The sequence below is a fragment of the Peromyscus eremicus genome, chromosome 8a, assembly GCF_949786415.1.
Source record: "Peromyscus eremicus chromosome 8a, PerEre_H2_v1, whole genome shotgun sequence".
Taxonomy (NCBI): Eukaryota; Metazoa; Chordata; class Mammalia; order Rodentia; family Cricetidae; genus Peromyscus; species Peromyscus eremicus.
In genome coordinates this window covers 19614153-19630098 of record NC_081423.1, presented here as the reverse complement: position 1 = coordinate 19630098, position 15946 = coordinate 19614153, and the positions used below count along the sequence as shown (strand labels likewise).

At 50.3% G+C, this 15946-nt stretch overlaps 1 protein-coding gene across 1 annotated transcript in view; it reads right to left on the bottom strand.

The window, feature by feature from the left end:
- The window catches only part of LOC131916537 (slit homolog 3 protein-like), a 562664-nt gene that overhangs the window by 11458 nt on the left and 535260 nt on the right, over window positions 1-15946 (bottom strand). The window contains exons 21-23 of the mRNA XM_059269895.1: window positions 12238-12375; window positions 10496-10736; window positions 8302-8432 (exon numbers count right to left, since the gene is read on the bottom strand). Coding sequence (XP_059125878.1) covers window positions 8302-8432; window positions 10496-10736; window positions 12238-12375 — 510 coding nt within the window. The remainder of the gene's footprint in view (window positions 1-8301; window positions 8433-10495; window positions 10737-12237; window positions 12376-15946) is intronic.

The window sequence follows — 15946 nt, the reverse complement described above, 5'->3', positions numbered from 1 at the left end:
GATAAAGACACTGAGTACCAGAGAGGTTAAGAGGCTTGTTTGAGGTCATCCAGCTGATACATGTCAGAGATAGTGTTTATAGGCAAGACCTTTGATTCCAAAGTCCTGTTCCTCCCAGGAGGATATCCTTGGCAAGGGCTGGGAGGGGACAATGGGAGGTGACGGGTTGGAGATGTGAAGAACGGGGCTCATTGCGGAGCTGGTAGATCTGTCTCTACGGAGCTGGTAGATCTGTCTCTACAGGTCAGGGATGGGTGGCAGACAGAAGATTCTCCCTCTCCTTGAAGTCTCCTTGGGATCCCCACTGATTTTACAGGCAGCAGGGACAGTTTCAATGACTGGCATTTCCTAAGAGGCGAGGGAAATGGTAGGCAGTGTACAGGTTGGCTGCATGGACTAGAGAGAGCAGCTATTCTTCATCCTCTCACTGCTGGGCAGGACAATGGCCCATCACAGAATCCCCTGTCTCCGTGTCCTCCTCAAAGGGGAGAGTAACCTGCCAGAGTCACAGAGTGATCAAACTGCTGGGAGGATGTGAGCAGTTATTGGTGATATTTATACTATTAATGGGGGAGGGGTTGACCAGTGAAGGGCTAGTCTTGAAAGCACTGAGTTCGGTCCCTGGGACCCACAGAAAAAGCCAGGCATGGAGCTGTACACTAGCCATCCCAGCACCCGGGCATCGGTTCCAGGCCAGCGAGAGACCCTGTCTCAAAAGAAGGTGGACAGCACCCCAGGAACGGTACCAGGGGTCTTCTCTGGCCTCCACGTGCATGTGCGCGCGCACACACACACACACACACACACACACACACACACACACACACACCATTAACAAGAACCCACCACAGCCCGCACCCTGGCGATCCCTACTGTAGCTCTGACTCTGGGAGAAATTGATGATAAGAGGGGAACATGCAGGAGCCTGGGACCCACCCAAGTCCTCCAAAAAAGCCTTTCACAGCCATTGGTCCACCTATCCACCCCTCCTCCTTTTCTCCTTCCCATGAACGTGCCCACTCTTACTCCTTCCTCTCTATCCACATGTCATATCTGTCTGTCCGTCCACCCACCCATCCACCCACCCACCCACCCATCCATCCACCTGTCCATCCATCCATCCACCCACTCACCCATCCATCCATACATCCATCCACCCATCTATCCATCCACCCATCCATCCATCCATCCATCCATCCATCCATCCATCCATCCATCCATCCATCCATGCTTCCACTGATGCTCTCGGATACACTGTCTTAGGTGCTGGGGACCAGTAGCAAACCACAAAGCTCACACTCTGCCCTCCATAACATTTCCTCTGAATCAAAACGGCTGGCTTTTAGGTATAAGGTCTAGCCAAGAAGCAGGAAAATGAGGGTGGAGCTGGAGCTGAGAGAGTCCTCTGGGGGATCTGGTTCAGGGATGAGGAGCTGAGAAGCTGTATGAAGGTGTCAGAGGCATTTCCACCTGCTCTGAGTCACAGTGAGGGTAAGGCAGAGGCTTTCCCCTTGCAGACAAGTTAATGTATGAGGGTTCGAGAAAGAGGACCGAGTCCTCACTCAGTTTTCTAACCATGTGCAAAAACATGCACCTATGTCCCCTACCACCCCAGAGCTGCTGCTGTCCGGATAACTGAGCTCCAGTGACCCATAACTGAGACGAGGGAGGGGCTACTTGGGAACTCAGTTTCAAAGGCCGCAGTCTGTAGCTGTTTTTAGGGCAGTCTTTGGCAGAGGGCACTTTACTTCTTGGTGACCAGGAAGCAAAGAGGAAGGGGCTGGGTCCCGATGTTCCCTTTAGGGGAACCCCCACCTAGTGACCTCACTTCCTCTTCCAATGCTCCACTTCCTAATAGCACCACAGCCTGGAGGCCAAGCCTTCAGCACCCGGGCCTTTAGAAGACATTAGGGATCCAAAGGCTAGCAAGCAGACTCATGCTTGGGTGTGTGTTGGGCGGCCTCTGTCAGAGGCAGCCGTGAAGTCAGGGTAGCAGTATGTGGTTGTTTCTTCCTTTCCTTCTAGAACCAAGTAAGGGTCAAGGAGTCTGGGTAGCTATTTTCCTGTTCTGGATGTTCTCAGGCACAGCGAGGAACACTGTTGGCTCCTTCCTGGCTGTTCAGCCCATTTCCTTGTCCCTTCCTAAGCTCTCTAGGGCCAGCTGAGGCTTGGAGCATGGTTGAGGGCCACCAGGCTAGAGACAGTGCTTGCAGGAGCTTGGGGGTAAAAAAGGGCAGCAGTTATAAGTCTCTGCCCCGGGCAGTGCTGGGCTCCCCTGGCTGCATGGACAGCTTCATCTGCTTGACCTACACACCTTTAAAGAAGTGTTGTAGAAGCCATGCGGTGGTGGCGCACGCCTTTAATCCCAGCACTCAGGAGGCAGAGCCAGGCGAGTCTCTATGAGTTCGAGGCCAGCCTGGTCTACGGAGCGAGATCCAGGACAGGCACCAAAACTACACAGAGAAACCCTGTCTCGGGGGAAAAAAAAGTGTTGTAGGGGCCAGAGAGATGGCTCAGTGGGCAGCAAGCTTGCTGTATAACAGTGAAGACCTGAGTTTGGATGCTTGAACTTCTCATAAAGCCAGATACAGTAGTGTACATCTGTAACTTCAGAGCTACAGGGACATGGGAGGCGGGGACAAGAGAATCCCCCAGAGTTCACACATCAGCCAGCCTGGCATGCACAGCAATAAACAAGAGAACCAGTATCCAACAATGGGGAAAACTGACGCATGGGGTCGTCCTCTGACCTCCGCAAAGCATGCCTTGGCATGTACATGCCTGCTCTCTTAACCACATATGCACACAAACATCTTTGCAAAGTTGGAAACACTGATCTTCCAATCAACACATCAGCAGAGAGCACTGGTATACTGCTAACAACAAAACAACAACAACAACAACCACAACAATAACAATAACAACCACAACAGAGGATAAAAGTCAAAACCAAACCTAACCAAACCTAACCTTCTGTTTGCTCTAAGAGACATGGCCATGCTGCATTGGCAAGCCTGGGTGATTAGGCTCCTGGAGAGATCGTTAGGGATTTCAGGGGAGAGTCTTCCTTACTGTCCACCGGGGTCAGACACAAGTGGCGGCAGTACTGGAGTCTCTGGAGCCTGGCTGCAGGGAGCCTGTCTAGGGCTGCCATAGCTGCAGGCATTGCCAGAGGGGCCCACAGAGTTCTCTTCGGTGTTAAAGATGTACCTATATTTTATGTGTACATGTGAGTGCCTGAATGTGTGTATGTGTGCCACGTGCATGCCTGGAGCTTTCAGAAGCCAGGAGAGGATGCTTGATCTCCTAGAACAATGGTCTGTCCTAGAACTAGAGTTACAGGTGGTTGTGAACTGTATGATATGGGTGCTGGGAACCGAATCTGGGTCTTCTGAAAGAGCGGCAAATGCGTTGACCCTCTCTTTTGCTTTTAATAGTGGCAGCGGGTGGGCTATGGACTAAGGGCAGGAGCTGAAAACCTTCATTTACCCCTAACAAGCCCACAGGCAGGAGGCACATCTTTCCTCGTGTGGGGACAGGAGACATCGCCTAGGTGCCCCATGAAAAGTCTCCAGTGGAAATAGTGGAGTTAGGACTTAGGTCAGTGTCTCCCAGCTGTGGGACTCTAGGCCACTGTGCAAAAGATTATCAGGTGGTCATTTCTCTTGGATGCCAAAAGTGACCAATAGGTGGCGGCAGAGCCCTGCAGGAACAAAGCCTTGTGATTTCTTTAGGCGAGCAGTCTGGGTCTACAGAGCCCACTTTAGAAACCGACTCCTGCGCCCTAGTACTGTGGCCTGCAGCCACCACAGTGGGAAGGGGGGTTTAATGGACACCCGTGTCTAAGGCCAAGCTCGGAGGGTGGGTTTAATGGAAACCTGACCCGTGTCTAGGGCCAAGCTCTTCCCATCCTGGGGCTTCCTTTACGCAATCAGGCTTCTCATCAAACGGGAGTGATGATGTTCACTGGTTCAGGATCAAATGGGGCAAAGACCTAGGTGGTGAATGGGCTGGTTGTAATGCAAACTGTGAGGGTATGCGCTTGGCCTGGTAGAGCTGACTCATGCGTGGAGTTCTGAATGGCAAGCCTTAAAACAAAACAAAACAAAAACCCAAGACACGCCCCACCCCCAAATCCTGAATATCCAGTTTATCTTGACAATCTATAGCTTCTACCTCAAAATGATGCCCACAGGAGTTCCAGCTAGCTTCCCCTTCCCACAGGCCATAGGGCACAAGAGTCTTATAGCAAGTCTCCATACTGAAGGCCTGGCCTAACCTGGGTTAGGAAAGCCCAAGATGGGTTTGTGTGTGTCTGCACTGTGGCCTACGGTAGAATCTTGACATATTCCTTCACTTCTCCTGACTGCTGGGGACCTGAGTGGAATCAGGGATGGGCAGAAGGGAGGTCTTGGAATCCACCTGCTCCGGGAGAGCGAAGTCTGCAGGGGCCCTGGCAGCTCACCTTTCCTTGAGGCTTGTTTATGGGAACTTTAGGGGACAGACATTTGTAGGCTGCCAACTCCTCTGATAGGCCAGCTTTGGTTTGGCTTCTTGGCTTTCATTCAAGGCTGACATAGCCTCCAGGTGGCCAAGAAGTCACAGCAGTGGCGCTGAGGAATGGCCTCCTGTCCCCTCGGCTCCTGGCAGCTCACAGAGTATTAGTTGTGAATTCCAGCCTCTGCCAGCACAGCATTCACAGAGGGTATCAAATGCCCCCCCCCCTTAGTGTTAAGTTAGACCTCCTTCCCCGGGGGGCCCTCCCTTATCTTCCAAGCAGGAACATTTATTCCTTCCTCAGAAGTGTCCCCACAGCAGGCTGGGAAGCCTCCAGGGAGGCCTGTTAGATTCTGCCTGTGTAGCCACCAGTGGTTAATACGTGTGTCTCCTTCGTGTGGGATGTTTGATCTTGTGTCCCCTACACTTGGCCCAGGTGCCTGATAGGTGTTTACCAAGTCAGTGAGTGAGGGAGAACACTACAGGTTGAGCATTCCTATATCTGAAAATCAAAAAGACTCCAAGAATATGAAAAAAAATTGAGCACTAACATGATGTCCCAAGTGGAAAATTCCACACATGATCTCATGTGATGGGTTGCAATCAAAACACGTATTATTAAAAATATTGTGTGTTCTCTAAAACTACCTTTAGACTATGTGGATGATGTGCATATAAACATACATTAACTGCCCCATAAAATCACTTTTTTTTTTTTTTTTTTTTTTTTTTTTGGTTTTTCGAGACAGGGTTTCTCTGTGTAGCTTTGCGCCTTTCCTGGAACTCATTTGGTAGCCCAGGCTGGCCTTGAACTCACAAAGATCCACCTGCCTCTGCCTCCCGAGTGCTGGGATTAAAGGCGTGCGCCACCACCGCCCAGCTAAAATCACTTTTTTTATGTGGGATTTCTGGAGCTTAGGGCCCCTTAAGATTATGAGCAGAAGGGCAGTGACACGCTGCCACCAAGGCTGGCATGAGAATCCAAGTCATCTGCCTGGATGCCCATCATTCGGTTCTTTCCAAGGGCATGCCACCTCCCTAGTGGACTTGACAAACTCATACAGCTCCCTGGTGGCAGCTTTAGGAGGTAGCAATGGTCTCCTACTTGGCATAGTGTTTCTGGAAGGCTCCTCACTCTGCACAGAGCCCAGCTGCTCCTGGAAGCCTGTTTTTAGCCTCCCGTCCTGTATCGTCCACACCACCCACCGCTCATTTGCCAAGTCCTATTTTACACTCACCAGCACCCTAGTAAATACCCATCAGTGTCACAGGCAGACAGCCAGAAAAGGAGAAGACGATCACTTCTTTACCCTCTAAGTGACACCAAGTGTTTTCTCTCGGGCATATGGTTGGTCTGTCTCCCTACTCTCTGTCCTTCCCACTTGGTCCAGGGTCACCAGTTTCAGAAACAAAGATGTTGGGAGACCCAGTGTCTGCTGTCCTACTGCCTGAGGCTGGTCTCGTCTCTCTTCATCCTCCACCGGGAGCCTTCTGCTCTGGCCGGTGCCCTGGCCATTGTCTCTGGTTTTGCTGTTGTCCCAACCTAGTCCACCTACCTGTCCTCTCTGCACACACAAGTTTTTCCCTTCGTGATCCACCTCAAACGGCTCCTTCTCCAGGGACTTTTCACACATTAACCTCTGCTTCTGAAATCTATGCATCAATCTGGATGTGGTAGTGCACACACCTTGCATCCCAGTGCTCTGGAGGCAGAGGCAGGCAGGTCTCTGGGAGTTTGAGGCTAGCCTGGTCTACACAGTGAGTCTCAGGCCAGATGGGATGACACAGTAGGATCTTGTTTCAATTTTTTTTTTTCTTTTTTACTCAGGAGAGTCACCTGAAAGATTCCTTAAACATGGATTTGCTATCTCCTCCCTGACAGCTTCAGATTTATTACTTCTGGGGTAAGGACTGAAGATGTGTATTTCTGTATTTTTACCATGTCAGTAGGTGTTGTGGTCCCCAACTCAGGGACCATAGTCTGCTCTGAGAATCACTGTTTCCTTCTCCTTTGCTTTTTCTCTTTCATCTCCCACTCCACCGTGTGTGTGTGTATGTGTGTGTGTGTGTGTGTGTGTGTGTGTGTGTGTGTGTGTGTGATATGAAGACTAAACTCAGGGGCTGCATGTTGGATAAATACCCTTCTACTGAGCTACGTCCTCCAGTCCAAAGTGCTGTTTGTTTATTTAGTTTTTTTGAGGCAGGGTAGCCTTTGCTGTCCTGGAACTCACTATGTAGATCAGGCTGGCCCTGATCTCGCAGAGATCCGCACACACTCTTTGGCCCCAGGAGTACTGGAATTAAAGGCGTTCACTACCATGACCAGCTCACACCACTGCCTTTAACCAAGGGTTTTCAAACTGGGTGTGCTAGAGGAGAATCACCAGCCTGTGCCTCCCAGCTCTGCCAGGCAGTTCTACCTCTATGTATTAATAGTCTTCAGTTCAAAACAAAGTTTCAGCTGAAGAAAAGATTTAGTTAATCGGAGAAGCGCATAAGTCCCCAGGGGGGGCGTGGCCTCTTCTGTGTGCGGTCTCCCTGAGTTTGGCTCTTTCCACTCCTGGTTTTATGTGACTCGGGGGTAACACAGACAGGCACTGAAAGCTCTAGTGGTTATTTAAAAACAACCATAAAACATAACTACCTTTCAGTTTTAATCATGATTTGGTAGGGGTTTGAGTGTTCATTAGCCGAAGTGATCAGGATCAGAGTTCGGGTTATTTGTATATGGCTTACAGACGGACTGTCCTCCACCTAAAATGCTCTAAAAATGGAAAACTTTTCAGTATCGTAAAGTTTCTGATTCTCGAGAATTATTTCAGATGAGGCACGCTCACTCTGTCCTTTACTAAAGGGTAGAAAACAATTAGCGTGAATGGGCGTGTCTGTGTGAGACGTCACTTATGCTGAAGGGCGTGAGCAGGCTGAGTGTGGGCTGAAGGGGGCACACGAGGGAATGGTTACACAGCAGCCACGTAGAAAGCAGGGGGTGCAGTCTGCAGCTAAGGTGTTCCCCAAAGGCTTGTGTGTTGAAGGCCTGGTCCAGAGTCTGTGGTGCTCCTGGGAGGTGGTGGAACCTTCAAGAAGTAGGGCCTATGTGGGAAGTCCTCTGCTCACTGAGGGACACAGCCTGAGGGGAATGACGGGACTCTGGCCCCCTCTTCTCTCTTTGCTTTGCAGCTGCCCTGAGGTGAGCAGCTGGTTCGAATACTTGCTTCCCTCCATGATGAGAGAGACAAAGTGGTGAAGCCAAATGGCCACAGACTGAAATCTCTAAAACCGTGAGCCAAGAGAAACCTTCCCTCTTTGTAAGTTGGCCATCTCTGGCATTTTGTTACAGCTATAGCAAGCTGCCCAACCTACAGGGCGACCGTTAGGAAGACTTAAAGTTTAGGAAACACTGTCTTTCAGAACACTTTGAAAGTCACCTGAGCACAGTCCTGTTCCCTGGGTGCTCTTGAATTTCCTCTTCTTGAATTGCATGCTAATCGCCCTGCTTTCTTTCTTAAACTAATAAAAGATTAGGATGACATTTTGAAAAGGGCACCTCATTAAGCAGCCTCATCTCCATTGGAGCACCTGGCTCCATGCTCAGCAACCAGCTGGCCATTTATCTTATGGTAATGAGGTGTCATCTCCGCACATGGGCCTGCCTTCCGTTCCTGCTTCTGCCTCCTCCGACAGCATCTTTCTCCCTCCCACCTGCCAGTCCGGGAGAAGCGTGTCTGTGTGGGGCAGGAGGCCCCAGCGTCACCTGGCGTCTACTCTGTAGGAACACATTCTGTGGCTGAGAGGGGGTTTTACCTGTACACCGTGGTCGGAGGGGAACTCAGGCTGTCATACACCAGCCTCACATGGCCCTGGTACAGCTCCAGTGCCAAGGGGTCATTGTCGCCCTTGTAAAGAAGGATGCCGTTGTCCTTGTCAGTGGCCACCTGGGGAGAGCAACCAGGGTGTGTGGGTTAGGACTTACCCAAGTGCCAACCTCCCGTGACCCACTCCCGCACCCTCTCCAGGTGGCTGTCTCAGAGTCTGGACCAGACTGGAATTCAAATCCAGATCTCTCTCCCCATCTGGCCTGTCTATTCCAGAAGGCAAGACTTAAGCTTATACTGCAAAGGCTAGCAGAGCAAATGGCCTCAACAAGCATGCAACGAGCATGTACTATGTGCCACGACATCAGGGCCACACATCGAGGATGCTCAAGTCCCTCATATGAAAGGACATCTGCATCGAACCCACGCACTCCTCCCACGTGATTTCCACCCTCTCTCTAGATGATGACACATCTACCTGACACAGGGGAAATGCTATGGTAACAGCTGTAATGCATATGTAGTGGTCACCATCACGCCCAACCTTTTGAGGCTGTAACCCTGTCATCTATAAATTCACGCCAGGGAACTGTGCAGTAGACTTCTTAAAAATATTCACAAATAAAAACATCTCATAATGTTTTAAAGAACTCTCCCATTTTGTCTGGCTCATACTCATCATTATCCTTGGCTGTAGGCTGGACATACCAGGCAGGGGCTAAGTGTGCCCATACGTGTTCAAGAGAGTGGCAATGTTCTTTAAGATGTTTTTGATCTGTGACTGGTTGAGTGTGCTGGGGTGGAACCTGGGCTGGTTGTAACTATGCAGATCAGGAGGCCCCGACTCTAAGGTGTCTCTCCTACTAGTATACAATGCGATCCAACCAAGTACCGGCCCCTGTGGAAGCCTGTCTCTGGGTGAAACATAGACTAACAGTTGTAAACAAAGGCTGAAGACCAGAGCTTAACTCAGTGTAGCCTAGGAAGCAAACAATGTCTTCAGGGCTGTCTGGGGCAGCTAACAATAAATACCACTGTCTGGGCTTCACCTCTGAGCAAGGCAGCATGAGCCTTTGTGGGCAAACGTAAGTTTATAAGCTCTGCAGACGTTTCTAGGTGCTGCTGAGGCTGGAAGCCAGGCTTCAGGAGAAGCTGCCCTGCTGGCCAGCTGGCTGCTGGGTGAGTCTCCACAGGAGTGGACTTCAGCAGGTCCATCTGATAGCGAATTTGGACGTCTGGAGCGCTGGAGGCTGGTCTGGTGGGGAGGGGTGAAGGAAGGATGCAGGAGGGTGGGGGAAGTGAGGGTTTCCTATTTGTTCTAGCATCGATGCCAGTGGTACAGTCCTGTCTGCCGGTCAGGCTCTGCAGGGAGAGTATCTTCTTGGGTACCCTTCAGCCCTGCGGTCTGGAGCAGAGTCTGCTGCTGGGGATAGGTGCTCAAGAGATCCTTGCTGAATGAGAGTTTCATTTGGAAGCTCCAGACTGAACCTTGGCTAAGGATGGCCAAGAACCTTGGCTCCTGGGCTACTAGTTGGCTCGCACTGTCCAGGTGCATCCCTGGGGCTACGGTGCTGAGAAAGCAACTTGGTTCATACTAAACACTTTTCCATTCCCTCAGTGTGTCCTGCTTGCTTGTGCCTCCAGGTCTTTGCAAATGCAGCTCTCTCAGCTAGCTCCTCCCCAGCCTTTGTTCTTTACTCAGTCACCCCATTCTCTCCCCAAGTGCTACATACACTTTGGATCTCCACTTAGCTCTTCCTGCCTCTAGACAGCCTTCTCTGATTCCTCCCTAGAGGCCGGGAGCACATGCTCTGTGCTCCCTTAGCACCCATCCATCCTCTCTTGTCGTCTTCTCCTTTGTTGTCATCCTGGCTGCTCTGTCCTCCATACCACCCGGTCCCCACTGTCCAGCACAGGAGAGCTGCAGGAGTGATCTTTAAGGAATGGGTGAGTGAGACAGCAAGGAGCTGATGCATACTGTGAGACTCACCAGGAGGTTTCTTACGGACCACTCTGGGTTGACCCAACCCCTGAAAAGCTGACCCAGCCCCTGAAAATCACTGTCTTTGATGTTCTGGGAGAAGACACAGGCTTGCTAATGGTCTGGGAAACCCCAGCTGTACTCTTGAGGGTGCCACACTCAGGTCCTTCCAAGGATGGTAGTTGGGAAGGGAAGAGCATACCTGCAGGGAGATGTTGGCCTGAGGCCGGACCTTGGCGGAGGCCAGTTCCACATAGGAGTCCTTGCCTACGAAGTTCACAGTGATGAGCTTCTCACACCTGGGCCCAGCAAAGCCTGGGGGACAGCGGCAAGTGGGCTCCTGCTGCACCACAATGCACTGCGCCCCGTTCTGGCACTCATACTGGTCACAGGGGCTGGTCTGGAGCAGAACCATGGGTGGGGGATGCTCACAGAAGAGACCACTGGAAAGAAGGCATGGGAGAGAGGAGACAACCAGAGTTATTAATTAAGAGAAAGGTATAGTGGGAAGTTCCATTCTTGCCTCTAACTGAAGTGAGTCCTTTTAAGTTTCAGTCTCTCTCTTTTTTTTAAAAAGCTGAGTCAAGGCATGCAAATGGCCTAGCTCACTGGGTAAAGGTGCTTGCTGCCAAGCCTGATGACCTGAGTTCGATTCCTGGGACCCATGGTAGAAGAGAGAACTGACTGACTCTCAGATTGTCCTTTGAGATCTACAAGTGTGTGTGTGCTCATGCACACGTGAATTAACAGAGTATGGCATAGCCAGCCAGCAGGGAAATTCTGCCTTACAAAGAAAGGTGTTCTGACACCTACAACAACCTGGATGGGTCTCGAGAGCACCGTGCTAAGTGAAAGGAACTATCTATCCACAAAGGCCAGCACCATCTGACTATTCAAATAGCCAGATTCATAGAGACAAATGCAGAGTGAGGTTGTCAGTGTTACAGGGAGGGAATGGGGAGTTGTTGATGGTGAGGGGTTGGAATTTTGCAAGGTATGAAGAGCTCTGGAGATGGAGACATGTGTGAATATTCTATTAAAAAAGGATTTTTAAACAAGTTAATTTTGAATTATGTGTGTGTGTCTATGTGTGCATATGTCCACGTGAGTGCCTGTGCCCACAGAGGCCAGAGGGGTTGGATCCTTCCAGAGCTGGAGATATATGTGGTTGTGAATTGCCTGATGTGGGTGCTGGGAACCGAACTTGGGTCCTCTGTAAGAGCAGAGAGCACTATTAACTGTCGAGCCAACATGACTATTCTTAACACTGTTGAACTGTCCCCTAGGTTCAGATGAGGACTGGGGAGAACCCACAGCTGCTTCTTGGCTCACTCTCTTGGAGTCTATGTCAAAGTTAATCTGCATATTTTATATTCATGCTGTCCAATCTGATTTCAGTCTGAGTTCCCTTTAGTACAGTCCCTGCTCCCCCAGTTTCCTGGAAACCCATGCCTAACGCTTCCAGTCCAGGTTGAAGGGGACTTGGAGCACAGACTGCTTTTTCTACATACCCCAGACATCTAACCATCTGACCAATGCCTCTTACTTGACATTTCTTCTAGCTCCAATTCCAGAGACTGACCCCAACCACTCTACTGAATTACCTCCGTTTTTTCATTGTCTTTTATTATTTGGTGCTAGGGACTGAACCTGGGCATGTGAGTACGCACGATAAGCAATGAGCTACACCCTCAGCCCTCATGCCTTTTTCTGCCATTAAGATGCCATAAATGTTTTTGGTTTCCAGCCATCCCACAAGCTGGGCTCCAAGGTGGTGGCAATCTTCCATTAGGTAGAATCATGCATGTGTGACAATGTGAGCATGGACTCAAGTCTAATTTCTACATGGAGTTGCCCTGGTTAGCTGCAGGGAGGCCTGCATCCCTGCCTCCTCCTGCCATCTAGTCCAGGCTACCTTCCTTCCGAGATGCTCCTCCGCCATACCTGAAGCCCTGGGGGCAGATGCATGTGTAGCCATTGACTGCGTCCACACACTGGGCTCCGTGGCGGCACTTGTGGGCTGCACAGTCGTCATTGTCTGTCTCGCACAGCTTCCCACTGTAACCAGGGACACATTCACACCTGGAACACAGGCAGAGAGAAACTTGCTCAGGGCCTGCCCACCTGGCCGGCAGATGCTCTCGTACCCCCTCTTGCCAAACCTCTCTCTCCACCTACTCTAGTTCCTTAAGGGTCCACCAGGCCTGCCCCTGCTCCTGGGCTCCACTCAGGGTGCACGGCCTTTGCTCTCAGAGTCGAGGTCTGTCTGTTGCAGGCAGGGGACAAGTTTTGCTTTCAGAACTAGGCTGGGAGCACAGGAGGCATCATACAGCTTTTGGGTTAGATCTGGTTCCTTCCACCTTTGTGTCAGACACCCGGCTGAGCACCTTCCAGGGGCATCGCATCAGATCCTCAGGGGCCTGTAGGGGAGGTCCTATCCAAAGCAGCACCCACTTACTGTGTTAGATGCTATTCTAGGTGTACCGGCCACTCAGGGCCTCCCCAGCTTGTGCGTTCTCTTAAAGCCACTGATCTTCAATCAACTCTGCTGCTCTGGAGTACCATGGACACTGTGTCCAATCGGACAGCGCAGTAGAAACGATGAAGACAAGGATGAAGGAAGCGATGGCATCTGCACTCCCCCGCCTTTGTTTCCTTGCTTGTTCAGACACTCACACTCAGTTAGGAAGAAAGAAAAGCTCTTATCTCCCAGAGGACAGGATGGGAACAGCGGCCTTGTGCAGGCCCCTATCCAGCTGGTCCAGCCCTTCCCTAGAGATCAGCGGGTCCATAGCCCTCCCACACTTCTCTAGCACCGAGACTAAGCCTGTATGTAGCCAGAACACGTGTCTGTGGCTCATTTGTTTGAGGTAACACAAAACCAAAATCTGTGCCTGGAAACAGATCTGAGATCCCCCAGGGCTAAGGCAACCCTACAAACACACACTGACGTAACGCTCACTTGCCTCGCTCCCTCCTGCAAGGCCTGTGCACCTCTCTGGCCCATCAGCTCAATTCTTCTGGGCAGAATCAAAATCAAAATGCCATCTCTCCAAGGCAGAGGGAGAGGGGGCACAGGCAGGGGTTGCAGGGCGAGCAAGAGCTCTCAATTCTGAGCTTGCACCCTCAGGACCTGACTGGGGGAGGGGGAAGAAACACTCCTCCTTCCTCCCTCACGGTACTCCTCCCCCTTGGGAACAGACAGAGGGGGTAGAACCGCAGCCTCACAGCAGAGCCAGGTAAGTGATGACTCTGGGAAGACTCTGAAGCAGCATGGGGGCCCTGTAGAAACAGCTCCAGAATCTGAAGACTGACTGGGCAGGCTTGTGTGTGTTCAGATCTGGTGAATTTTACTAGCATCCTACCAGTTCACTTTTATGTACCTGGCTGGCAAATCTAAGATGTGCACCCTATTGCTGCACCAGAGCACATTTTAGGACACGGTGTGCCAAAGTGTGTGTTTCTTTCTTTTTCTTTCTTTCTTTCTTTCTTTCTTTCTTTCTTTCTTTCTTTCTTTCTTTCTTTCTTTCTTTCTTTCTTTCTTTCTCTCTCTCACTCTCTCTCTCTCTCTTTCCTTCCATCCTTTCCTTCTTTCCTCTCTCTCTCCTCCTCCCTCCCTCCCTCCTTCCATCCCTCACTCTTCCTTCTCTCCCTCTTTGGCTTTTTTTTTTTTTTTTTTAAAGATAAGGTCTTGTGACAAAGCCAGGTTAGCCTCAAACTTCACATGCTGCCTAGGCTGACCTCAAACTCTTGACTCTTCTATCAACGTCTCTAAGTCCTGGTGCTAACGTGTCTGCCACCAGGGCTGAAGAGATGGTTCAATAGCTAAGAGCACTTGCTGCTCTTATAGAGGTCCCAAGTTCAGTTCCCAGAACCCACACCAGGCAGCTCACAACCATCTGTAACTAGAGTTCCAGTAGGACCTGACGCCCTTTTCTGGCCTCTGCAGGAATTTGCACACACATGCATATACACATACACATAAATAAAAAAAAACCCTAGGGGGCAGACACCTGGCGGAGCACCTTCCAGGGGCATCGCATCAGATCCTCAGGGGCCTGTAGGTGAGGCCCTATCCAAAGCAGCATCTTTAGAGAGATGGTTCATTGGTTAAGAGCACTTGCTGCTTTTACAGAGGATCTAGGTTTGGTTCTTAGCACCCACGTGGCCGATCACAACAGTCTATACCTCTACTTTCAGGGTATCTGATGCCCCCTTCTGGCCTTCTTAGGCACCAGGGACTGTGTGTGTGTGTGTGTGTGTGTGTGTGTGTGTGTGTGTATGTGTATTTGCACACATAAAATAAAAAGAAATCTTTAAAAAACATTTAAGAAATTTCTGCCACCAAAACTGGTTTCAGGCAATTTTCTAAAGAAACAAACTAGAAATCTGAGGCATTGGGATACGCTTGAATACTTTAGCTGCTGGTAAAACTGGGCCTGGAGGAGGGGGTGGGAAGACCAATAGGAACAAGGCACAGTGATGTAGGTTATGAGAATGTGGAAATGAAGCCCATTATTTTGTAAACTAGCTAAAAAAAAAATTAAAATCAAAATCAAAACCAAACCCCAGCCGTGATGGGCATTTCAGTTTCGTTACTTGGATCCAAAAGAGCTCCAGAGAGCAGACGAAACTAACCGGCCCTCTCCAAGGCTTAAAAAAAGCTCTCCAGCATGTAACAGGATAAAAACCAACCTTTAAAACATGAAGTTCAAGGCAACTGATGAGCAGGGAAAGCTACTCCCACTTCTAAACTCAGTGGTGGAGGCCTGGGGGTGAGGCTATCTATAGACTTCTATTGGCACGGCCTTAGACATTAACGAGCAAAGGAAACACCTAAGGATTTTGCCATTAAAAAAAAAAAAATGCACCGGGCAGTGGGCAGTGGTGGAGCACACCTTTAATCCCAGCACCCAGGAGGCAGAGGTGGGTAGCTCTATGAGTTCCAGGCCAGCCTGGTCTACAGAGCGAGTTCTAGGACAGCCAGGGCTACACAGAGAAACTCTGTCAACAAACAAACAAACAAACAAACAAACAAACAAACAAACACAATGCAGCCTCTGACTCAGGGAGCCTGGGCAGGGTCTGGGCACTTCATTCCTAACACATTTCCATGAGGTACTCACTGGCTTGAGGACCTCACTCCTCACAGTAGGGTCCACATAATACTTCTCAGATTACAGAAGCAGCAGGTGACGTCACTTCAATTCTTTTTATTTTCAAACATTTTGCTGTAGCTTCCATGTTGATAATTATGTAAAGTCTGTGTTGGATCTAGTGACCAAGGGCCAAGGCCACCTGGAGTATCTGGATCTAGCTGAGAGATCAGCCAGACTTGCAGCCCCTCCTCTCTCTTAGTTCCTGGCAGTTGGGTAAGTGTCACTGGGTATGGGCTGGGAGGGCCACAGTCTCTCCACTGGAAGCATGAGACCCGGTACTGCATAGAGTTTTCAGTGTATACAAGTCAATGAGATCTTCGTTATTTCCAGGGCCTCTGAGCAAATCTGCCTGACACCGAGACCTCATTAAAGTGTCTCCAAAGCTAAGCAAAGGCCATCCCGACTGCAACACCCTCTCTCATTAATGTCCCTCCAGGCTGCTTCGAGATATCAGGTGTTTGATGATGGGCTGGGAGGGGAGCACAATAATAAAA